The 25,747-nt window shown below is 42.5% G+C and overlaps 1 protein-coding gene across 2 annotated transcripts in view; it reads left to right on the forward strand.

Annotated features, from left to right (window-relative positions):
- Positions 1-4,729: 4,729 nt before the first annotated feature.
- Positions 4,730-25,747, forward strand: part of CDH15 (cadherin 15) — a 38,629-nt gene continuing 17,611 nt past the window's right edge. The window contains exon 1 of one of the 2 annotated variants that reach the window (XM_069966052.1): positions 4,730-4,848. In XM_069966052.1, the coding sequence (XP_069822153.1) occupies positions 4,795-4,848 (54 nt within the window). In that variant the 5' untranslated portion in view covers positions 4,730-4,794. Of the gene's footprint in view, positions 4,849-15,643; positions 15,684-25,747 lie in introns of those variants that run through there. The other variant, XM_069966053.1, reaches the window with a different exon arrangement.

Raw genomic sequence — 25,747 nt, forward strand, 5'->3', positions numbered from 1 at the left:
GTATTGCACCCCCACACACATACATCCAGATGTGGCCTAAGTAGCTACCCCCCTGCAAAATCCACAGGATACACAATGGAAAGTGCAGCTCTGGCCACTCTCTGCATTGTGTGCTATGGTGAATTGGGATGCGGGAGCACACACTGATTTCACAGCATATTTTATGTAAAAAATAGGGGAAAAAATGTAGGTGACAAAATGCAAGAGCTATGGCCTTTTAAACATGAGGAGGGCTTGGTCCTTAAGGGGTTAAGGAAGTGCTACGAGGACGGATATGTATACTTTCGTTATTATATTCCCATATCCCCTTGCCTGCCTGAGATTTGTTAGTTTCATAGGACTTCTCCTTTCAAGATACTTATGTGGCACATTATGCTGTTTGCATAGAGTGACAAGTTACTAGCAGTGAGCTAGCATCGCTGGTCACATACAGTGTCGGACTGGCCCACCAGAGGACCAGAGGATCCTCCGGTGGGCCCCCAGCTCAGAACTTGCAGTAACACTGACTGACATGTCATTTCTCACTGGTTCTTTATTGGTGGGCCCCAGGATAATTTCCTCTGGCAGGCCCCGGGTATCCCAGTCCAACACTGGTCACATACACAGTGCTGTGCAAAGTCGCTATAGTAATGTGAAAGGTATGACGCTGGTTATATCTGGTGTAAGTAGTGTGGGCCCCAAGAATTAAATTCCCTGGTGGGCCCAAGGTACCCCAGTCTGACACTGGTCTACACTGATGCCCCCAAAAATTTAAATATGCAAAACAAGAGTCCGTGGAGCCTCTGTTGCGAGTCTCAAAACATGAGATAGCCAAATATCTCTAGTGTGTTAGAGGCCCTCCGTAGCAACAGGCTAGAGATATCTGGCTATCTGGTGTTTTGAGACTCGCAACAGAGGCTCCACGGACTCTTGTTTTGCATATTTAATTTTTTGGGGGCATCAGTGGAGACTCTTGATTGAGTACTTCATTGGAATTTTTTCACTGATCTCCTTGAGCTCAGTTATTATTGTGTTTTGTTGGTTGATTTGTCATTGCTCCAACCAGTCAGAATTCTGCTCCACACTGACAAGTGGCAAATACCCCGAAAAGGCTGTCTGTGGATGGATGCCTGCCTTGGCAAACCCTTGTCATGATCGTAATACTCGCACCTTGAGTTAGACGTTGACAAAGAGGGGCCATCCTGTTGTTTCCCTATTTATGTTTCGGGTGGTGTGGTGCTCTCCCCATCATGGAGGCACCCCGTTGGCAACAGGCTACAGATATCTGGCGATCCCATGTTTTGAGACTCGCAACAGAGGCTCCACAGACTCTTGTTTTGCCTGTTTTGTACTTGCACACACTTACTTGCACATACATTTTGCAGCACCTGTGCCTAGATATTGCAACTTTCTCCCACTGGGACACAGAAAACTATTACTGTCTCTGCAAAAAGTAAAGTGTGTGCAAGTGTACAGTATATTATACACTAGGGGAAACAGTGTAGTAGAATGAATTTTAGGGTGTACAGTGTGTATTATAATAAATATCTGGGTATATGATCATTTCTGGGGGTACTCAGTGGTGAAATAATAGGGGTTGCAATTGCGACCTGGCCCATATGCAGGCCCCTTCTTACCATGTGCTGTCACTCTCCCAAATCAGCTGTGAAAATAGCAGACAGTAAGGGTATGTTCCCACTGAGCAAACATGGGGGAATTCCCGCCATGCTCAGTGTCCCGCTGTGAGTGAATGAGAGGGTGCGCACTCCTCCGCTGCTGTCGCTCTTCGCTCAAAGAAGTGACATGTCACTTCTTTGAGTGGAGAACGGCAGCTGCGGAGGAGCGCGCGCTCTACCATAGAGAGGACATGACACACTGAGGCAGGTGTAATTTCACAGCGGAACTCTCCACCGCGGAATTACGCTTATTTTACTCAGTGTGAACATACCCTTAGGGAACTGGCATGAGCAATCCTGCAGGCTGCTCTCCCCCATAGTTTTCTTTATAGGACACTAGGGTAAGTTATATGTATTGTGCATGTGTCTATATAGTAAGGACAGTGTGTCAAAATTAGTATAAATGAAACATGGACCTGTTGCAGATAGTTACCATTCAGAGTGCTGCTTTCTTTTTCCAAATGGACTTTGTAAAATTAGTTTTGGGATCTAATTGGTTGCTAAAGGTAAGAGTCATCCCTGAGAAATGTGTTAGTTACATTAATATTTCTGACCTGTAAGTTATGATGTGTATATCCATGGATGTGTATTCAATCTATGATGGCTAAATAAAGGGCACAGTAAGAGCTCCCAATGGAGCCTACCACATTTATTGAGATACATAGAGGAAACTATTGGGATGCCATACTCTCAATAAGGCCTACGCCACTCCCATGTCTGGGGTTCAACATGATTACAATAGAGTGACATTGGCATCTAGGCAGGGTTTGGTTTAGGTTCGAGTGACTCTGCCCCAATCCCCCCCCACACACACACACACACACACACAACCTCTTGTACCATTGGATAGCTGCTTTTAATCCAAGATCTGTCCTGGGGCCCGTTCGGCAGGTGATGCAGTTATTGCTAAAAAAACAACTTTTAAACTTGAAGCCCTGTATCAAATAGGCATGGCCTAGAGTAACCCTGCCCTAGAATTGTACCACCTCCTTATCCCTCCTCCCTGACCTCTTCATCATTAGGAATGCCCCAGGCAGGATTTCCCCCTATTCATCAGTTGTCTAAACACTGTACATGTACGGGATCTTTTAGGCTCATGTGCACAGTGATGAATAGGAGAAATCTCTCCAGTGGCCTTCCTAATGGTGAGAAGGGCATGGAGGAGGGACAGAAAGGTGGTACAAGCCTAGGACACAGACACTCCAGGCCACACCAGTTTGACACAGGGCTGCAAGTTTAAAAGTTGTTTTTTAGGACAATAACTGCATCACCTGCTAAACGGACCCCAGGACAGATCTTGGATTTAAAGCAGCTATCTGGTGGTATAAGTGGCTTGAGGGGGTCAGATTGTGGGTACAGAGTTGCTTTAATAAGGGGGGAGGCTATTCATCCTACAGAAAGGGTAGCTATGGGAGAGGAGAGCTGATTGAGGCTCTCAGGGTTTCTCAAGGTGTTGGGGCCGTTCCAATAATCTGGCCTTGTTCCCAGGGAACAACATTGCAATGGGAAAAAAACTGGGTCTGCAGAGCAGTCCTTTCCCTTCAGTGTTCTCCTTCTTTCTTCTCTTACTGGTTTATCCCTGACTATCTTAGTGCCTGGTAAGTGTGAGTCACTAAACCAGCTGTCTCAGCCTCTCCCATCTCTTTTATAAGTAACTCTCTCATTGCTAGAAAAGGCCGCTATGCCATTGATGTTTAAGTAGGCAGAGATATGCCCTGGTGCTTCTCTCATTTATGTTTGTTTTTTTAACCCCAAGGTAACAATAAGCTAAGGGGCCTTCTGCTCTCCCCATAAGTGCTGTATGCTATTATACTCTATGTCTGGAGTTGACTGAGTTAACCATCTGAAAATTACCAGCTACGGTGATATCATCTGAACATCTTCGTAACGGCAAAATCCGGAGTATGTTCTGGATAACATCTGAAATTCCTATTTTCCCTTTAAACTTAAATAACAGGATGTTAACACTTTAAGGGTCAAAGTAGATTCATGTGTCCCGTGCTGACGGAAGTTTATCATCTTATAATTAGTGGCATTGGGGTTTGTTTTTTAATTCTCGGAGGAAAAAACTTCCTAGTGTATGTCCTAGCCTAATCCCCATAGTACCACATGTCCATACACATATGATAACACTCAGCCTTTTCTTTATCACAGTTATGACTATATACCCAGCTCATATTAATAAGTACTGTCCTGAGTATGAATTAGATAAACAATAGGCACTGTGGGAGCTACTTTCATCCCTGTAACTGATATCACCCAGCTTTTCCAGATACAGATAGAACAGGAAAACGAAAAAAATACAGTTATTGATGTCTTGGAAGGATAATAGTTGTTTCTTAACACAGGACTCAGGCATCTTAAGTGTCTTGGGGATCATGCAGATTTCTACAGTCAGCTCTTAATTAGCGTAATGGAGTTTATTGGCCACTGACTGTAGATCAGGTATTCTCATCAGCGGAGGAGCAGACAACAGATGTGCTCTATAGAAGAGCAGTGAAGCACTCATCACTGTAAGTGCATAGAACAGCCTTACAAGTGAAGATGAAAACTGACAAATAATGTAGACAGCACAACTATCAAATGTCCCATTGTGGTTCAGATGATGAAGATTTTGGCAGATGTGTAAAAATCCTCTTATTAGTGAGACAAGTTGATACAGCAGTATGTAGTAGTTTATAAAGTTCTGAAAATGTGTTGTCTATAGCGATGAAAGATCCAGTAACAGGAGGCCTCAGTTCCTCGCAGATCCCTTTAACCCATTCACCTCAGGGAATAAGCTGTCCTGTCATTGTGATATTGTTGATCTAGAGACAGGTGGCATTTGTTACATTGCACATATATTCACTCCTGTATGATTCCCCCCAAGAATACAGGGGGTCCTGGAGACGGGATGTGACCTTGAACAGAGCAGAGTCTGTAATGGGCACAGCTGCAGACCCCATTCCCCCCCTGTACAAACACACAGCATACACCCCCAGCACCCCAGTGATTCCCCCTCCCACCCCACTGAGTGGAGTAATGTTACAACTCACAACACTTGTGCTGTCAGTCACACCGGCAAAGGGAGTCAGTGACACAGCCAGACTCACACAGACCCTCATCCTTTTCCTACAGAGACAACTTTATTCCATGCAGGATGGAAAGAGGGAGACTCCTAGCCATGTGCTGCCTGATGTCTGCCTGCTGGCAGGTAAGAGACCCACTACAGATAGTCCCTAGTGGAGGCAAAGAACCTTGTAGGTAGGGATTGCACTAATAGGATTACTTTCCAAGTTTTCCTTTTTATGTGGATTTGGGAAGAGCAGTGAAGCCTTAAATAATATAATAGTAAAGTACTGTTATGCTATCCTGAGTATGGCATGAATTCTCTTGAAAGTCTATGATCAAACCACTACTGAAGCTTAATCATAATTATTCTCATCTTCAAGATGTGCTCAAGGAGTCCTGTGCTCTCCGAATCAACTGAACACGAAGGAACAAAAGAAATGGCAGATATGATTTCAGGAAGAGTTCCCCTTTAAATGTATAGAAAGGCTTTAATAATGACCTTATTAAACAAGTATATAAACTATATAAAAAATATTGGGGACTGGGTATAATAGCATGAGCAATGGTGCTCATAACAGCAGCCGTTTCTTGTAAAAAACCAGGGGGTAGTCAAAGTGACACAAGAGTAATGTATTAGTGAATGAGTACACCACCATTAGTGCCCAGGGATGAAAACGTAATACAAGAGCACTACATGGCACACAAACTGACAACCGCTCTTGTATTTTTAAAGATAAAGATTGTAAGAGGGAAACTATTGCTGAAAAACAAATTATGGTTATCAGTTGCCTTCTGTGCAGAATACGCTGCTTGTCTTTTATTGCTGAATATTTTAGGCCAAAAAATACTTACCATTGTAAACGTCCATCGATTTCATGCATTTATTGGGGTGTACATTAAAATACATTCAGAAAAAAATGCTGTGTGAACCCGGCCTTAGGGGGACTCTAATTATATGCCATGCACTAAAAAGTGAGTCACAGCTCTTTAGAGCGCTGGAAATCCTTTGGCACCACTTAGTTTCCATGACTGTAATTTTTTTTCAAGATCTCTGCTTACTGCAGGTGATTAGAAACATGTTTTTTTTCTCATTCAAAGTTTTATTAAAGAAAGACAGCAAATACAATACAAAAGTATCAAAGTAACATAGAGCCATAACACAAGAAATTGCCTTTTACGTACAGTAGCTACGTGCAAAACTAATGTATAGCTTAGAAGTAAACTATCTGGTAGAAGCATGTTTTTTTAACACTCATTTGTTGTGCATCATCACTGTGCATCATAGCCAAGTACTTGTTCACTTGCACATGATCAGTGCGGGCTTTCAGCTATTACTGGACTACTGGTATCTATCTATCTATCTATCTATCTATCTATCTATCTATCTATCTATCTATCTATCTATCTATCTATCATATTAGTGTGAGTGAATGTTCCATGAGGAATGAGTATATATGTGTAATAGTGACAGCTATGGGACTGCACTGAATATGTCCAGATGTCCACCAATAATAATTCTTCAGCACCTATCAGACAATGTCATTAGAAATCCCTGTCAAAGAGAGAGCACAGACATTAGTAACACCTCAGTGATGTATGTCTCCACCCCTTGTGGTAGTGGTCTGATTAATGGCAATGTTTATGATAATTTTGGTGTCTCTCACAGCAGCCTGTGAACTGAAACATATGTATCTGTGTTTTATCTGTCTGGGGAGATGAATGGGAGCCAGCACATGCCTGCAGGCTGCAGCAAACTTACATGGAAATTACACTGCTAAAATCAAAGTAATGATTAAATGATGGCAGCACTGCTCTTTTCTTCTTCTTTTTAAGGCTATGTTCACACAACGTCCAAGAAAAGAAAAAAGCGTCAAAAAAGCATCATCTTAAGTGACTTTAATAAAATGCATTGAAGCCTATGAAATAACGGACATCTTTTTCACAGTGTACTAAATGACGCATACCACAAAATCGTCGGTTAATTAATACACTGCATGAAAAAGATGGCCATATTCCATAGACATCAATGCATTTTATTGAAGTCACTTGAGGATGCAATAACGGACGTCTTTTTTTAAAACAAAAAGCGGACGCCTTTTTCCTTTCTTGGACGTTGTGTGAACATAGCCTAAAGGTACATTATAATAAATGCTGAGGGAAGAATTCATTATGGGACAAAATACAGCACTGGACTCTAGAGTGGTGGGAAATGGCTTATGAGCAGCAGACGGCATATTAAATACGGCCAGGTGCTTGACTACACGTGACCGAGGTAAAAGAGAGATAAGCACCTGGGCAATGGTGAGCAGGTTACAGGGATAACTGGCTAGCAGGCATATATACCTAGTAGCTTCAAAGGGCCAGTAAACTATTTTGTTAGAATTGGTGTGACCCTAGAAAAACATACAGTTTATAGTATCATAGCAAACCAGGCAGGTGTGTCAACGGAGGTCTCAAGCATGGGAAATAGGGAAATGATGGGTTGGGATACCATTCTCCATTATCTGACAGTAAACTGATCAGTTTATCTCAGTTGATATGCATATCTTACCACAGGGGTATTGTCTCACGGTACCCTGGTAATTGATATTCAGTATTTCCAAGCACTGTCTGACAATGTAGAGAATGCGCCCCTTAGAAGATCAAAGCCCCTAAACCCTTAACTGTCATCATTACATCTCAATGACTCCATGACGGACAGTTTGCAGATGTGTCAGGATTAGGGGTCTTTAAGGATAATATGATGATATCTTTGCTCTGTAGATGGCCACAGTCTGTAAAACAAATGTGGTACTGATCCCAGTCTCATGAGGGAATGATCCTGGTATATCTATATAATAATGTAATAATATGTGGGACATATGCATTGTACTTGCAGTCATTCTATGCACATTTCTTCTTTTGTTGGGGCAGTATTAATTTGTTATGTTAAATGTATCTATGTTAAATGCATGTTTCATTATTCTGCACATCCATCAGTCATAGTATTACATGTTAGTGCTATGTTCCCATCTCAGAAACATAGCGGAGAAAGGCATCTTGTAATATAGACAGCTGATAATAATGTTTATGATCATTATCAGTGGCCATCTATATTACGAGACTGCCGCCTTTGGCTAGTGGGAACATAGCCAAAGACAGGTTAAATGAATAACATGGGTTATCTTGTGACAGTGGCCCCTGTCAAAGAATAAGATTAGGCAGCAAGTCAATAGTCAGTTCCTGGATTGGTGGAAATAATTGATGAAATGGGCAGTTGTCATTATCTGAGCTACTTTGACAAGGGCCAAATTGTGATGGCTACTCTCGTTTAATTTCATGGGTTAACAGTGTCACCTAGAGGGGCTTCACGGCAGTTGGACCCCATGTCCCGGCTGGGTAGAGAGCCCAACGGCTGTGAACCCACCCTAGGCGACACTCTCCACCCATGAAATTAAGCCATTCTAGAAGAGAAAGAAGACCTAGACAAGTTTTATAGAGGTATATATCAAATGTGGATGGTGTGGAGAACAGCACAGGGGGTGACAGTATCATTTTAAGGCTTCAAGGTGACCCACCGAGCCCAATAGTCGATTTGATAATTGTGTTGCCAGGGCTGCACAGACTTTGATAGCTTTAATCGGCTGCACATCTTTTATTACACTGAGAGATGTGCAGCAGACAATTATTTTGGGACATGTTGAAAGACAGCGATCAGCCTGCTCGTCTGCTGATCGCTGTGTCTAATACATGGGGAGATATCTGCCTGATTTGGCAGATAATCTCTCTGTGAGATATGGCCTCTATGGGATATTTCTCTTATTGCACCAAAGTCCAAGAAAGGACAGCTGGTAAAACACTGACAGGGTCATGGTCCCCTAAGGCTTATTGATGGATGCGGGGAGTGATGGCTAGCTTCCCTGATTATCAGCCAGTTGCTACCACATACCAACCTGGCACATGGTAGCACCTGAGGGATGTCAGTGCATGTGACCAAAGGATATGAAATTGCCGTTTTATCCCATGTACTGGATCAAGTTGTTTCTTATGTGGATAGTACTGCACACATGGTCAGTGTGGATCTGAATCTTTTCTCAGTTGGTACTATGACAGGTCAGAATTGTTTTGATGGCACGAGTAACCACCTGGCAGGTAGTTGTATAGGGGTTGCCAAGGCACAAAACATTTCTTATTTTTAGTAAAGTCCCCAGTTGCTGCAAAAAAAAGCATACTTGCCTGCCCGGATCTTCGTTTTGACATTTTTTTAAGACATATTTTGCCATTTTCTTTTGGACTGTAGCAAGAAGCCATACTCTTTAAAAAGTTTTTTTTCTCTTTTTCTGCCATGTAAAATTGATGTTTTTGGGGCCCTGATTCACTGCATCATCCAAACTCTTTAACTGGGGACTCAAGCAGTGGGGCGAGTATAGTTTTTTTTTATTATTATTAACCCTCCATTTCCCTGCCTCTGGGCAATTTTGTGTAAAGCCTGGAAATCTATGGAGCAGAATGACAATCTGTAAGAGAAACAGTGTAAATGAAACATGGACCAAAATTATGGGTGTGTGACCGCACCCTAAGTGCCATTTTTTTTCTAATCTTCACCAACCATACGGACACAGCAGAGGAATCTGTGACAGCCGTAACATGTCAGGAATGTATTGTATTTGATTCTCCATTTAGCCACGGTATGGATGCCTCATATATCTAGGTCACAGCAAGGATGGCTTAGACACATGGTCTTATGGGAATTTGTGGGAAACGAACACAAATGGCATGTCGGAACATTGAATACCTACATATTGAGATTATATATCAGGTTATATTATATGTAGTCTGTTTGATCAAATGTAAACTCAGCTGTTACACACAACTTACACATTCCTGTAGAGCTTTTACATTGATTCAGGTGTAATGTTGCATGGCTGCTGATAGGAGGGGAATAGAGATGTTAGCAACAAAGCAACCTACTGTATATGGGATGAACTGCAAATAGTTAGAGATAGCTTATTATTGGCATACACCATAGGTCTACAACAGATAGGTTATCTTTTCCCAACTGCTTCGATAGCAGTGCATTCCCATACATAGCATTTACATAAAAGTGATATCAAGTGATACATTGATCTTCTAGTCTATAAAAGGGGCAGGAGGACCTAAATAAAGTCCTGGGAGAGGTGTAGACTCCCCACACACCCCATCCCCACATTGTTCTGCTCATCATTGGAATCCTCTGCCTTCCTACAATGCACTGTACATATCATGGATAGGCAGCTGGATATATTTGTAATGCTGTAGTGAATGGAGCTGACAGACATACATCACTACTCACTCCATTCATAAAATGCAAACCTGACACAATGTGCATGCAGGGAGGCAGCTGCTATAATAATATTTAGCATTGCCGAATTGCTCTTGCTATAATGTCAGACATCTTAAAGGGGTTATCCAGTGCTAAAAAAACATGGCCACTTTTCTTCAGAGACAACATGACCATGGCCATGTTTTTGTGGCGCTGGATAAGCCGTTTGATGGTGCAATACTGCTTCCCTTCTGTCTAGTTATAGAAATGACCAACTAGCACCAAAATAGTACTAGCTGACTTTCATCAATGGGATTGTACCAGCTATTGTATTCAGCTAATGTATCGAATGCTCAGGTTCGCTCTATTGGTCACCCATACATCTTAAATTTTCCCTGCAGTGGCCGCTGTTATATTTGTGTTATATTGCATTAGTAAAGCTGGACCTGCTAAAACCATTTGATCGCTGGGATACACTAATTTTTAGAAGTAGACCAGTTTGCACAACCCTTTAGGCTAGAACTATACATTGATATGTTGACATGCAGCATGAAATTGTGGTCATGTGGTGCTAAAATCAAACTGACAGTGATTAGATTTCTGCAGACTATCTGGTCACAATAACTTGTAACATAGTCACATTCACCATTATTAGTTGTGATGCAGCTGGGTGACTAGCAATTTCTTGTTGTTCAGCCCCAAGTTCCCTAGCACTAAAAAGAAATATTATCTAAGTTTCAGTGGCCATCTCAGAATGTTTGATCGTCTCCCGACATTGATTGTAAGCTTTACAGACTAGGACTTTCCACCAGCATTTGGTCTGTTTAATATTAACAAGCTGTACACATTCCCAGACAGGACACATAACCTCATGGGCAGTGTATATCAGAAGTGAGGATGTGCTGGACGCTTTGGCACCAGCCCTGGGAAAAATGCATTTAGCAGCTAATCAGATTGCCACTGCCGCCTCCATGTGTGCCTAGCATGGGAAGTGCAAGGGAGGAGCATGTAATCTGTAATATGTAACATGTCCCTGTGTGCAGGGTGTCTGTCTCATGCCCGCTTGTTCAGATCTGCAGACTGAAAGTCCTTTTACACAACCCAATATGGGCCAGGCAAGGATGCAGACGAGCGCCGATCAGCAAAATGATCAGACACGATCAGTTGTACTGCTGGGCCGCATGAACGATCATTGCATTGTTTGTGCGGCTAGTTAAATATATTGCTGTCGGACGCACATCCCCTAATATGATATATATGATCTTCTTGTTGACATATGGAGAGTAGGAGAAGTATTAAGGGGACTGTTGTTAAATGTTTAAAAAGATTTAGGAGAAAAATGAAGAACCTGTAGTATTCAGAAGGTCCAAAGAAAGACATAAGTCTCACTGGCCACCAAATGTCAGGTTCCTGTACTGCAGTACAGTCCTAGCAATGTATACAATGTCTGAACCAGTGCAGCTGGGCCAATTGCAGTTATCCAGGATTAAAAAACTTATTGTTCCTCCAGGCACAGTGCCCCACCTGTTCTCGGGTTGGGTGTGGTATATTTTCAAAAATATATAACTAAACTGTTGAATAGAATTTATGATAGTTTGGTAAGAGAACAAGCGAATGAACAAATTCTGTAACTAAGATGGAAAATCAGTAAACTTGGAAAAAAACAAAAACAAAACTTCAATATCTGGTCAATGATTGTGTCACACACAACACTGCTCAATCACTACATTCCTGTGCCCCAGGGTTGAACATGTCCCAGGAGTCTGGTGGACAGTGAGTCTGGAAAACTTCTGCATAGCTTGTGGTAGACATTTCTAATATATGTGTATGCACTTCCTGTCTCCAGGAAAGGTCCCCAAGGCTTCCACATTTAACTGTTTTCTCACCTCTTTCTGCAAGAAAGCAGCCATTATTTTTTTTAACCTGGACAGCCCCTTTAAGACATGTATTCTCTCAGCTTGTAACCTATGCTCGCTCAGGTTATTATATGGGAACAGTAAATGAGTATCCTGGCACTCACCAAATTCTTTGTGTTCTTTTATTAAAGTGTCACATCATACAGGTATAAGTAAGGAGGACGCGTTTGGGCCTGTGGCCTTTATTAGCTTGGATGACCACCCCATTGCACCACCCCATATATCACATTATATGGGAACAAGCTGGAAAAGAGTCTCTGTGATCTGCAATATAATGTATATACTGTGCGTATATCATACACGGCGCTGTACTAAGTAGGCAATTAGTGTGCTGCTTTTGATGCACAATGGGGATACCCGTAGTTTCCCGTGTGATTATTAATAAGAAGATAAATAAAGAGATTTGCATCTAGCGCAACTAAATAAAACTCATGAGAAGATCATTACTCACGATATCTTTTTCGTCTGCTTACTCCTGGTGGTGAGGTGTTTATAATCCTTCCAAATTGGAATTCCAACAGGGTGAGTATAGTCCACGCTGGGAGTACGCCCCGGCCGGTGGCGTATTCTCAACCAGCTAGCTAGTGTTCCAGTAAGGGTTTACTATGACGTCACAGAGTTTGTTACGGAGCAAGGTGAGGACCAAACTTTCTCCTACTAGTTTCAGCGTTATCAACGCCTTCTTCAGGGAACACAGTATGTGACGCTTATGCATTAGCATATATATAAGAGTAATGTGTTATCATATCTTATACTCACACTTAAATGTTTTGATTGAGTATCAATAAAATTTCTAGTTCGTTACCATCTAACCGTAGATAGTCAATCAAACCACTAACAAAAATAATAATAATAGTTAACAACAACATCCAACAGATGAGTACAAGTTAAAGATTTACATATTACAAGAGGTTAAATTTCTGAGTATGGTGTGGATAAATTAATGTTAGTTGTGGATATATGATTTTGTTTCCACAGTGCCCAATCTTTATAAAATTTAGTTAAAGGGGTAGTGCGGCGGTAAAGAATTATTCACAGAATAACACACATTACAAAGTTATACAACTTTGTAATGTATGTTATGTCTGTGAATGGCCCCCTTCCCCGTGTCCCACCACCCCCACCCGTGTACCCGGAAGTGTGGTGCACTATACTCACCTGTCACATGCCGTCACCCGTCTCCGATCTTCATTCAGTGACGTCTTCTTCGGCCGGCCAGCGAACAGCTCCGTCTGTTCCGAATGCCGTCCGCCCTCTGCAGCGTCATCCGATGCTCAGCCGCGATTGGCTGAGCACAGTTATGCTCAGCCAATCGCGACTGACCAGCTGATGACGCGGTCGCGTCATCAGCCGCTCAGCTGCGATTGGCTGAGCATAACTGTGCTCAGCCAATCGCGGCTGAGCACAGTTGTGACGCGACAGAGGGGGGACGGGCGGCAGCGACTCGGCCGTCCGTCCGATGATGACCTTTGGCACAAAATAGCTGACGGCCCTCGACACGGATCAGGTATGTATAATGCACCAACACTTCCGGGTACACGGGTGGGGGTGGTGGGACACGAGGAAGTGGGCGATTCACAGACATAACATACATTACAAAGTTGTATAACTTTGTAATATGTGTTATTCTGTGAATAATTTTTTTGTGCCACACTACCCCTTTAAAGTGTTATTCCCTATCGCAAGTATTTCCTCAAAATTATAGCTCTGTTGAATTAGATTAGTAACTTCTTCCTTGGATGGTACGTTCGTCTGTTTCCAGTATCTGGTAAGTATCATTTTGGCAATCACCAATATTTTACAAACTATAAATCTATGTTTACTCGGCAATTTGTCAACTCCTATCGGAGTTTGTGTTATTTTTTCTAGTAAAATAGAAATCATGTTCCAATATTTCTTAATTTTGGAACACTCCCATAGAATGTGTCACAGGTTTCCTAGGGATCCACATCCTCTCCAGCATTGTTCCGGGCATGAGGGAAAGATATGATGGAGTATGTGTGGAGTGTAGTACCACTGAAGCCACTTTTTAGTTATTGCTTCTATTTGAATAACATTAGAGAGAGAGGCATGGGTGTATTTAAAAGCTAATTGCCAATCTGTATTGGAAAAGGATGTTCTCAGCTCTTCTTCCCATCTCTGGTAAGGGACGCATTTTTGGAAGATTAGATACTCGTCTATACGGCTTTAAGGCCTTTCACATTTGATATTAAGTAAGCCAATAATTGTAATATTATAGATTTCCCTATACTGCCATCCAGATACAGACTACCATCCAGAGAGGTGTTTACACACCTTAGAATTAAACAATTTATACACTCCCATAGACTTGTGTCTTCACAGTGTTGTCCACAATTATTGGCTGACTATATCCATGTTTTCCACATAGCCTTAGGGCTTTATCCAACTTCAGCAGCTACCGCTAATCAAATGCTGAACGTTCGGGTTCGGATGGACTTGAGCATGCTCGAGGTTCGCTCATCTCTAGTTATGGGGGTCCTACAAGTAATCACATTTAGAAAGAGGGGAATAAGATTAAGGCTATATTCCCACTACGAGATCATAGAGCAAAAAAGCGGCCATCAATATTAACAAAACTGCCATCTTTTCCCACTATGATCCCCTAATAGAAACATAGCCTGAAACAAAAATGCTGAGATCTGATTGGCTGCTGTGAGCATGCTGAATGTGACCCTGTATGTTCTATGTCACAAGTTTTTTTTTCCAGCAGTTTAGATAAGCAGCAAATATCAGTGATCTGCCTTACACTAGAGCTCGACAACAGATTCCATTTTTGGAATTATTTTATTATTTTATTATTTGTTCTGGAATGTATTATTTGTCTGTAAACGTCAGACGATAATAGACGCTTGTAAGGCTGTATCTACCATTGTTATATGTGGACGGATTATTTCGGAACTTTGCCAGGAGTAAAAGAGGTTATTTATCAGATTACAAAAATAGATGATTATTGGTCTTTAGGGTGGCTGTATTTCTGAAACTGCTCAGTTTGTGAACCGTTCAAATGCTACGGTGATGAGAGTGTACAGTGAGTGGACAAATGGCTCCATTGCAAATAAGCGATTTAAAAATTGAGGAGCACCACATGCCATTGATGTGAGAGGTCAATGTTAGCTATGAAGGTGAGTGAAGGCGGATTGACCCATTACAGTGGAGCAGCTCACCATTAACATAATAATGTGACTCAACTGTGCATGTTGTATATTAAAACATCTTATATACATACAGTGCTTATAAATAAATTCCCTACTTCCTGAAGTGCTGAGGGAGTTGGGTATGTAGGTGTACCACTAGACAGAGTTGCTGGGAGCTGTAATGGCAGCCTTGTTGGCATTTACCTAACTTAACGGACAAATCCGGTAAAAAGCTTTTTCCCAGTAATTGAAACACATTACAAAGTTTTATAACTTTGTAATATGCTTCAATCACCTATCTGCCCCCCTCCCCTATCTTTTCCCCCCCTCAATCCCCCACCAGGAAGTGAAGTAAACTCATTCTTACCTAAAGACTGGTGACCCCAGGCTTTTCTGTGGTAGCCATTTTGTGACAATGACATCATCAAGACGGAGGCGGGTTTAAGCCCTGTAAGGCCAGGCTCTCTTTGTCAGATGACTCAGGTTGCTCAGCTCTGATTGGCTGAGCAAGATGTAAGCCATCTAACAGTTTTACAGAGTCAGTTAGACATCAAAGCCAAAGTGCATCATGGGAAAGACCAAACCAGGAAGTGAAAAAAAAATGAAGACACTAACTGGAGCTTCAGTTCAGGTTTTTTGTTTTTTTTTTATTAGCGCCAGAGTTGTCCTTTAGGTGGCCATATAACTTCAATAACTGTCAGCCAAATGTTCATTCAACTGACAGTTCTCTCTCCTGTCTTCCCCATCCACATGAACATTCAATGCAGCAGAACATTCCTGTGCTCTCTATGGTGAGGGGTAAGGGCTCTATTACACGGAGCAATGATAGGCCTAATCAGGCCGATTATCGCTCCCTGTTATAGAGACAATGATCAGCCAATAAAAGATCATCGGCTGAAAGTTTCTTTAGGTCAAGACCTAAAATCATCGGCCGCCGACCTTGCATGGCTCTGCGTAATAGTGATGCATGGCCGACAGTTGATGATTGAATAATTATCTGTTCATACATCACCTTTCAATGCACCTGGTCTTCTCCTGCCCTTTGCTTGCTTCCTGGCATCGCACGCTGCAGCTTTTCTGAGCCGACAGGCTGCTTATCCAATCACTGGCCGCGGCGATGGAAGCAGAGGGCAGGAGAAGACCCTGACCATGGAGAGGTAATGTATGAACAGTTTAGGTCAAGGGCTGCACGGACATCGCTAATGACATCTGTGTAGCCCTTGCTAAACAATAATTGAGCCGTGTAATAGGCTCAGTAAACGAGTGCTGATCTAGTAGCTCGTTTACATTATTGATTGGGCCGCCATCAGCCCGTCTACAGCCAGACAGCTCTGGTAGCAGCTTAACTTTTTGAGAACAAAAAGTGTACGGGCACCTTTAAATACGTGTCTGCTCAGCAAGGTTTGGACATTGTTCTGTGTAGCACCCAGTCCCAAGTTACTTTTAGGCTATGTTCACACTACATATACATCCTACAAATATTGGCATCCACCAAAAAATTCTTTGAGCCAAAAATAATAAACAATGATTCCTTTATTCAAAAATGTTATAAGACATACAATATTAAAAATTAAATAGAGATGCAGAGAATGGCACAGGTAAACCACAGATCACACCTGGACAAGATGGGTGTAAGGAGCATATAGGCAGACAGCCACACTATGTTCACACTACGTACATTAACGGCCGTTGTTTTCACCCGGCTGGACGTGTGTGCCTGAAACTACAGCCATAAAAATGGCCATACGGGCTAGTCGTGAAACTACGGCCGTTGTTTAATTTTGCTTCCTAGCCTGTTTCTAAGCGGGCTGAAACAGGTCATTCATTTGGAATTCTGCGCCCAGCCCAATAAAGCACACAGAAAATTTTTTATTTCAAAATCAAGTTTAATTCGGCTGACATAATTATTCCGTGCACTGCCGCATTGAAATCCATGGCCGTTGTTGGAGCATTACTGGCCGAGAAATAATTGACATGTTTATTTTTCACGGGGCCGTATAAACGGCCGTTGTCTGATACGTAGTGAGCATTGTACGACCGTAGTTCATATATATTGCAGCCCATGGTATAAACCTCAAAACAACGGCCGTAGTTTTGCGTCGAGGACTACGGCCGTAGTTTTACGTAGTGTGAACATAACCTTAACCTGTCTTGGAGAAATGAAAACTGAAATGTGGAGATTTCCTTTGCGCTGATTTCTGTCCTCCATCCCCTCCTCTATGTCCATTGCTGATATTAGTAGATTATAGATGATGAGGTTGCAACCATGTTGGGTTATGTTTTCCATGTTTCAGACATAAATCCTTCAGTTAGACAGTAGGTGCTTGGCAAGCCTCACACACAATTTTGTGTAGGAATGAGGTAAATTCCATGGACGCCTGTAATGTGATGCTGCCCTGGAAATGGGGGGGGGGATGTCAGGGACAGCAGCTGGTACTTTCTGGGTCCCTAGGGATGGCTAAACTCAAGTTAATTCCACATTTGTTTCCCCTCCCCCATGGGCAGCTGGATAATCAGTTACTGCACTCAGCAGGGATACATTAATGCTTTCACACCTGCTCAGCACTGCAGGACACCAGGCCTGCTAAGGGTTAAAGGCTGTGCCATAAAGCAGGGAGACAAATGGTGCAATCATATTTTCTCCTATGCACGTTGTATCTGTTGAAGTGGAGACAGGTATTAAAAGAGTTAAGAAACTGTGCAAAAGATAAAAGGAAAGGAGATGTGAAAATGACCCTGGAATCCATGCATTATGTAATATGTGATCCATCCACAGTGCTGTCTGCATATGAACACACCGGACTTCTCCTGACAGGGAATTATTGCTAATATTGTCAGTTTGTATAATCCATACCATGCTTGGTAGGTTCTATTTGCTCTGTGTTTTATGTAAGATTTTATGGTTTTCTTTATATGCATTTTATACTGGAGATTAGTAGGCTCCCTGCAATGTATACCCATGAACACAGGGGCAGCTATAAGGGGTGCAAGGGTAGCAATCGGCTTAGGATTCTAATGGGTTTTTACGCATAGACATATGCTGAGCGTCTAGAACTGCACTATAGTTTTCCAGCAGTCATTTTGTAGATACATTGGTTGGCTCATAGTGTGAGGTGTCAGCGTTGTAGCTAGTAATTTAGTATTTTAGTAGAACGCTCTGTAATGGTCTATGCTCTTTGATAATGCATAGCTCCTGGTATTGACCTTTGTATTAGACTATTGTAGTAGCTTTTAGGTTATCTCATTCCAGCATAGCATAGCGTTTGTCCCCCTCTGCAGTTATGCCCCCACTACAGCTGCCACTCTTCTGGGAAGAATTTTTACAAGATGTTACAGTGTGTCTGTGGGAATTTTTGTCCATTCATCCTGAAGAGCGTTTTTGAGGTCAGACTCTGATGGTAGATGAGAGGGCCTAGCTCTCAATCTATGTTATAGTTTATTTTCAGGTATTTAATGGGGTTGATGATATCAAAGGTCTGTGGACCTTGCCTTGTGCACAGTCACAACCCCCCCCCCCCCTCCAAATGTGCTGTTAGGGTACAAACCCACACACCGTATACGCAGCAGATATGCAGCAAATGTGATGGTGAAGATTTGATGCTGTTTTCAGTTATTTAGATCTTATCTGCTGCGTATTTGTTGCGTATTTGCTGCGTATTTGCTGCGTATTTGTTGCGTATTTGTTGCGTATTTGCTGCGTAACGCAGTAGTAAATACGCTGCATATACGGTTTGTGGGTTTGTACCCTAATAAAGCTGGAAGCATACAGATGGCCAAAATGTCTTGGTACAATGGAGCATTAAAGGGGTTATCCAGAAATTGCACCACTCTTGTCCTCAGCTTGGGTGCTGTTTTGCAGCTAAGTTACATTGAAGTGAATGGAGCTGAATTGTACGATTGCCAGATAGTGTAGTGTGATTCATCACCCCACAGAACATATTTCCACTGCTCCAAAGTTTAAAGGGGTTGTCCAGCGAAAAAAAATTATTCACAGAATAACACACATTACAAAGTTATACAACTTTGTAATGTATGTTATGTCTGTGAATGGCCCCCTTCCCCGTGTCCCACCACCCCCACCCGTGTACCCGGAAGTGTGGTGCGCTATACATTACCTGTCGCGTGCCGACCACGGTCTCCGATCGTCAGCAGTGACGTCTTCTTCGGGAGCTTGGCGGATCTTCCCGAGTGCCGGCCGCCCTCTGCAGCGTCATCCGAAGCTCAGCCGCGATTGGCTGAGCATAACTGTGCTCAGCCAATCGCGGCTGAGCAGCTGATGACGTGGCCGCGTCATCAGCCGCTCAGCCGCGATTGGCTGAGCACAGTTATGCTCAGCCAATCGCGGCTGAGCTTCGGATGACGCTGCAGAGGGCGGCCGGCACTCGGGAAGATCCGCCAAGCTCCCGAAGAAGACGTCACTGCTGACGATCGGAGACCGTGGACGACACGACATGCGGTGAGTATAATGCACCACACTTCCGGGTCTAGCGTGGGTGGGGGGAAACACGGGGAAGGGGGCCATTCACAGACATAACATACATTACAAAGTTGTATAACTTTGTAATGTGTGTTATTCTGTGAATAATTTTTTTTCGCCGGACAACCCCTTTAATGGTACTGTGCTTTACACTACTCAGTCTGATGTTTGGCATTGTGCTTGGTGATATAAGGCTTGGATGTAGCTGCTCAGCCTTAGGAGCCCATGACGTAGCCCCTGATGCACAGTTTTGGTGGCAGATGAAGTTTGGAATACACGGTTACTCAGTCAGCAGGGTGTTTGTGTATTTTAACATTATAAGCCTCAGGTCTGGGCAACCCTACACTGTTCCTGTGGTTTACAAACACTTAGGGGCATATGTATCATTCTTTTTGCGCCCTTATTCTGGCGTATTTTGTGTTTTTGCGCAGGGCATACAATTTTGTGCATCATTTATGAAGCAGTTTGTGCCATTTTTTAACATTTTACACCGGCTGCACCAATTTTTTAATTTATCGTTCAGAGGGGCGATGTTAGGGGCGTGGTTTACGCTAGCTACTTTTTAGCCAGATTAAAATTATAATTTTACACACGGCTGGAGATTTATGTGCAGCATGGAAAGTGCGGAAGTGCAAAGAAAATAGCAGTAATAATACAGATTCCCCTTCAACATTTTAATGATACCACTGATCTAGGGAGAGAAATTTCATGAATTCACTTGTCAAAACGGTGGCATCCTATTACAATACCATGTTACAATTCACTGAGCTCTTCAACAAATGTTTGCAAAGGTAGACTGTATTGGTAGGTGCTGGTTTTTGTTTTGTTTTTTTACACCTATAGCAATGGAAATGAATGCCTCAATTGAATGATTAAGAGGTGGGGCCCTGTACTTTTGTCCTTATAGTCTGTATGAACCAGTGCAATACAATCACTATTAATATAACTAATGTGCTATTGATAGTATAATGTGCTCATACTTGGTCACAGATAAAGATTAGCAGATATTGTAAATTTCAATCTGTTTGTAGTAATAAGTATAAACCCTATACCATCATCTCTGAATGGGAAGGGGTGCCTATAATTCTGCCCCTGTACTGATTCAGCCATTGCTGTACACAGCCTTCTAACTATATATGTGCCATAAACAAACTCTGTATTATATTCATGTATGGAGAAGGGTTGAGTAGTAACTTCGACAGATGGCTTTCCAATAATTGGTGACCCCTCATTGACAGACACCATTTGGCTGTTCTGGCAGGCAGCAAAAGTTTGGATATCCTTAAATCAGGGGCAAATTCCTCAATATGTTACTGATGGGGGCGGTGAAACTGAGCTGCAACAGAGCCACATGAACCAACAATATATACGGCAGAGGTAAAAAGTATGTAATATACAGAAATGTTCCACAATAATCACTGACTATAGATATCAGTACATGTGGAATCAAGGAGGTAAAGGCAACCAATAGAACTAGTAGTCCCAGCATTGCCTCTCACTGTGGGCAGTAGCTGGAATGATTGGGCTTTTCACTTCACAGCAAGATACCAACTAGGTTAGCAAATCTCTGTTGTTCATGTCCTCTAGTGGGATATATAAAAGGAATATGATCTCACTCTTGCTAAAACAGTGGTGTAAATTGAACAATGTTGTGGTCCCGTGTGTAAGGGGACAGCAAAAAACCTTTGCTGGTAAGAGGCAGTGAAGCTTACCCAAATGAATGAGTGGTGATTCTATCGAACTATATGAACTCCATATTGCACTTTATGGCCCATTGGGGAATACTGAGAAGGGGAAAATAAAATCATAAGACCTGTAATAGGAATAAAAGTATGCTTCTATGACTGATCTAAAGTAACTATCAATTTCATTTAAGGTTGGTGAGGCAGAAGGAAACTGTCAGGGACTGCCCCAATGCAGCGTAATAAATTGCTTTTTTAGGATAAGGGTATGTTCACACATTGCAATAACGCAATGAAGGATGACGGGACAGCAATGAAATGATTAATTAATTACTGTAATGAAATGATGCAGTAACACAATGAAAATGCATGTTTGAACACAGCCTAAATAGAATCAATCGGCCTGAAACCAACACTGTTTGGTTTTCCCATAGCAACTAATGACAGCTCAGCTTTCATAACTTAAAGTACGCCTGAGGGGGGAAAACGTCAACTAGTATAAAAAAGTTATACAGACTTGTAAATTACTTCTATTAAAAAATCTCAAGTGGTCTAGTACTTATCAACTGCTGAATGCCCTAAAGGAAGTTGTGAGTGGTTTATAGTCTGACTAAGTGCTCTCTGCTGCCACCTCTGTCTGTGTCAGGAACTGTCCAGGGCAGTAGAGGTTTTCAATGGTGATTCCTGTCAAGGACAGAGGTGGTAGCAGAGAGCACCATTTCAGACCACTCAATACACCACTTTCTGCAGGGCATACAGCAGCTAATAAATACTGAAACTCAAGATTTTAAAGGGGTTATCCAACGTTAGAAAAACATGGTCACTTTCTTCCAGAGAGTACAACTTGTCTACAGTTGAGGTGTGGTTTGCAATTAAAGCGTAACTGTCATTTAAATGTCACTTTTCATAAATTAATAAGCATGAATAGTACTTTTAAGAAACTCTGTGAGGGTGTGTTCACACCTACAGGATCTGCAGCAGATCTGCAGCAGATTTGATGCTGTGTTCAGTTATTTAAATGAAATCAGCTGCAGATCCTGTAGGTGTGAACGCACCATAATAGGTTTTATTAAGCAAAAGTTTCCTTCTCTACTCCAAAAGCTGTTTTGTTGCCTCCCCCCTCACTTCAGAAGAGGGATTTCTGTGTCCATTAGAGGGATTTCTGTGTCCATTAGGGTCTATGAAGGGGAAGAGGGGGATGAGTGAGCACGGAGAGGAGAAAAGACAGCCCTGCAAAACACCACATCCTGCAATCTTCTCTCCCTAAGTTCCCAGACCAGCACTAACCCTTCTGACCTCCAAATCTGTTATCTGCCCAGATGGTCTCCAAACAGCAGAACTGGTTCTCTCCTCTTCCTCCTCTTCCTTCTCAGCCCCATCCCCCTTCATAGATTATAATAGACTCAGCAAACCAGTCTTCACTTTGCTCCTCTGTAATGAAGACGGTTTTGCCTGATAAAGCACAGATAAGAAGGGGGGGGGGGCTAAGAAACGGCTTACAGAGTACAGAGTACATTGCCTAATAAAACCTATTACAGAGTTTCTTAAAATTGCTTGTACTATTGATTTATGCAAAAAAATCAATTACAATTACACTTTAAAGTGACTCTGTACTCACAATCTAGAGTATCTGTGCCCTAACTTTGCACCACTCCTCAGTCCCTCCTCCCCACCCTCTTCATCATTAGGAATGCCACTGGAACATTATCTTGTGTCTGAACACTGCACAGGTGCCTTAACGATCATGCCCATGTTCAGTATTCACACAGCTGATGAATAGGAGGCAATCTGCCTGGAGCATTCCTAATGATGAAGAGGGCGGGGAGGAGGGACAGAGAGGTTGTGCCAGCCTAATGCATACACACTCTAGGCACGGGCGTTTGGCACAGGGCTGCAAGTTTAAAAGTTGTTTTTTAGGACAATAACTGCATCATCTGCCAAATGGACCTCAGGACAGATCTTGGATTAAAGGCAGCTATCCGAAGGTACAAGTGGTTTGGGGGGGGGGGGGGGGGGGGGGGGGGGGTCAGATTGTGGGTACAGAGTAGCTTTAAGCTCCAGTCACTTCAATGGAATGGAGTTGGCAACTGGAGACAGGAGTGGTGCTGTCTCTGGAAGAAAGTAACCATGTTTTTCTTATGCTAGGTAACCCCTTTAAATAGAAAGAATTTACAAATCTGTATAACGTTCTGGCTCCACTTGATTTGATTCTTTTTCTCCTCCAGAGAACCCCTTGAGGGTAGCTTCACACACAACGTATCCACAGCAGATTTTAGCCGATTCCGCTGCGGATACTTGCCCATTTACTTCAATGGGCTGACATACTCGCAGCAGGATTGTCATCCCGCTGCGAGTACATCAAACGTCAGCGCCATTAACCCCCGCAGCCCGGGAGCATACATTACCTGCTCCGGCTTGCTTACCTGCCGCAGCGCACTGATTGGCTGAGCCCCGAGAGACGCCGGGAGTACCCTTAATAAGCTTTAGAAAATTGAAAGCTGAGTTTGTTAGAGGCAAAACCAGACAATCTGGGCAACACTTATTAATAAAACCTGGGACAGTGTGTTGATAAATTCATCCATGCAAAACAAGATCCTACATGTGCCAGCAGTGGCCACATATTGCCAATAATCCGGCAACATAACAGAGCCATTGGTGGATTTATGCAGGTGGTGTTTCAAGTGCATGCGTTTTCCAGCAAGTGAAAACACAGCCTATGGCCCCTTAGACACAGCCATAGAATACAGTCTGCATACTGCCAACAGTATTTGACTCCACCTATCCTATGGGCCAATGTACATGGACATAGACTTCCCGGTCCATGCATTTGCCCAAAACCTGGATCTAAAAAAAAATGACATAAAATTCAACCTCCTGCATTGTGCTACAGCCCAATATTGCGGGCAGCCAATGCCCTATGGATCTAGGAAAAAGCAAACTATTCTCTTTTAATGCGGTAATAATAATAATAATAATAATAATAATAATAATAATAATATTTCCTTTATTAATATTGTACCAGCTTATCATACATCATTCTACAGCACTTTACAGAGAATGTCATCACTCAGGGGTAGGAGTGTAACTGGGACACCAACCAGTTCAGGGCATGTGAAGATTCAGTTTGATGTGGCAGAGCTAGTGAATACATCTCTGCCTGTATGGAATTGCAGGCATGCTGGTATGATGACTTGCAAGGTTCCTTCTTGGCTAGTGTCCTGTCATTCTGCACCTGTTCCTTCACAGTTGTCTTTGCGGGATTATGAGGGGATCAGCCCTGCTCTGTACATTCCCGGGACTGTGTGTTTGCTGTCTAGAAAGAGACGACCAGGTGTTGGCAGGCAGACTTTTTGGTACCAGTATTGTGACACCTGTGGCATCAGGCTGCTGAATATGCAGCTTAGTTTTACCAAAAGACAGCAGTCCATGGATTGGTGAGAAGCAACTGGCACATATAATAAGGAAACATCCAAGTACCTTGTATTATGCTTAGTCTCTTGCTCAGTCTTTGTTCCCTGGGCATATATACTGAATAAGCACAGAAGAGGTTACCATATGTTAGGTGTTCCTGGTGTGATGGCTCTCATCCCTTGGCTGCTCTGATTTCTTCGGCTCTTGCTCAACACGTTTCTGTGCAGTCACAATCATCAGGAGCTGGTGAGCACTGTAGGTAAGGTACGTGTGGCTCTGATGTTCGCCGACATGTGCCAGTTGCTTCTCACCAATCCATGGACTGCTGTCTTTTAATACAAATAATTCAATATTAAAGCTTAGTTGTATCATATATATCATGTTTTCTGTTCCTAGCTGATGATTTATGATTTATTAAAGGAAAACCACTACAGCTGTCACCATAGTTATCAGGCTACAGTGATTGGCAGTGCCCTTGTTTTCACATACATTGCTCACCTGGTATTAATGACGTTAAGGTTACCCAAAGTAATCAGGACTTAATAGAAGGTAGTCATATGGATTGAACATAGTACAAAGCATGAAGAGGAGGTGTAAGTATCTTATATTTGATAATGATGCAGTGCAGCATATAATGGCTGATCTATACTGATACACAGGCAGAGTATAAAGAGAGCAGTGGTGTGCAGCTTATGTCAATGACAATGTATATGCCTCTAATGACATATGATGGATGCTTGAGTGACAACCACACTCTCTTTACACAAGGGCATATAGGCCATGCAGACTGGCACTGGAGAAAGGGAAGCAGCTGTGGTAGTTCCATCTCTTCTGCTTTTGGGTAGTGAAAACCTATGCAGAATCCCCCTCTCCAGAGGAACTACATCAATAGCCGCCAATAGTCATGGGGCAGGAACCAAATAACAGGCCTTTCAGACCTGAGTGCCAAAACCTGGCACCCTAATATGGGACCCATCTTATCTATGGACCCCACACTATTCTATATGTGCTAACAGTGTAACAGTATATACACAATCTCTACATTCTCCCTTGTGATCCTATAAATGAGGGAATCTTATTTTATTCAGGTGTTGGAATATATGGTGAGACACCCAGTAA

This window comes from Dendropsophus ebraccatus, chromosome 4, assembly GCF_027789765.1.
Source record: "Dendropsophus ebraccatus isolate aDenEbr1 chromosome 4, aDenEbr1.pat, whole genome shotgun sequence".
Classification (NCBI taxonomy): Eukaryota; Metazoa; Chordata; class Amphibia; order Anura; family Hylidae; genus Dendropsophus; species Dendropsophus ebraccatus.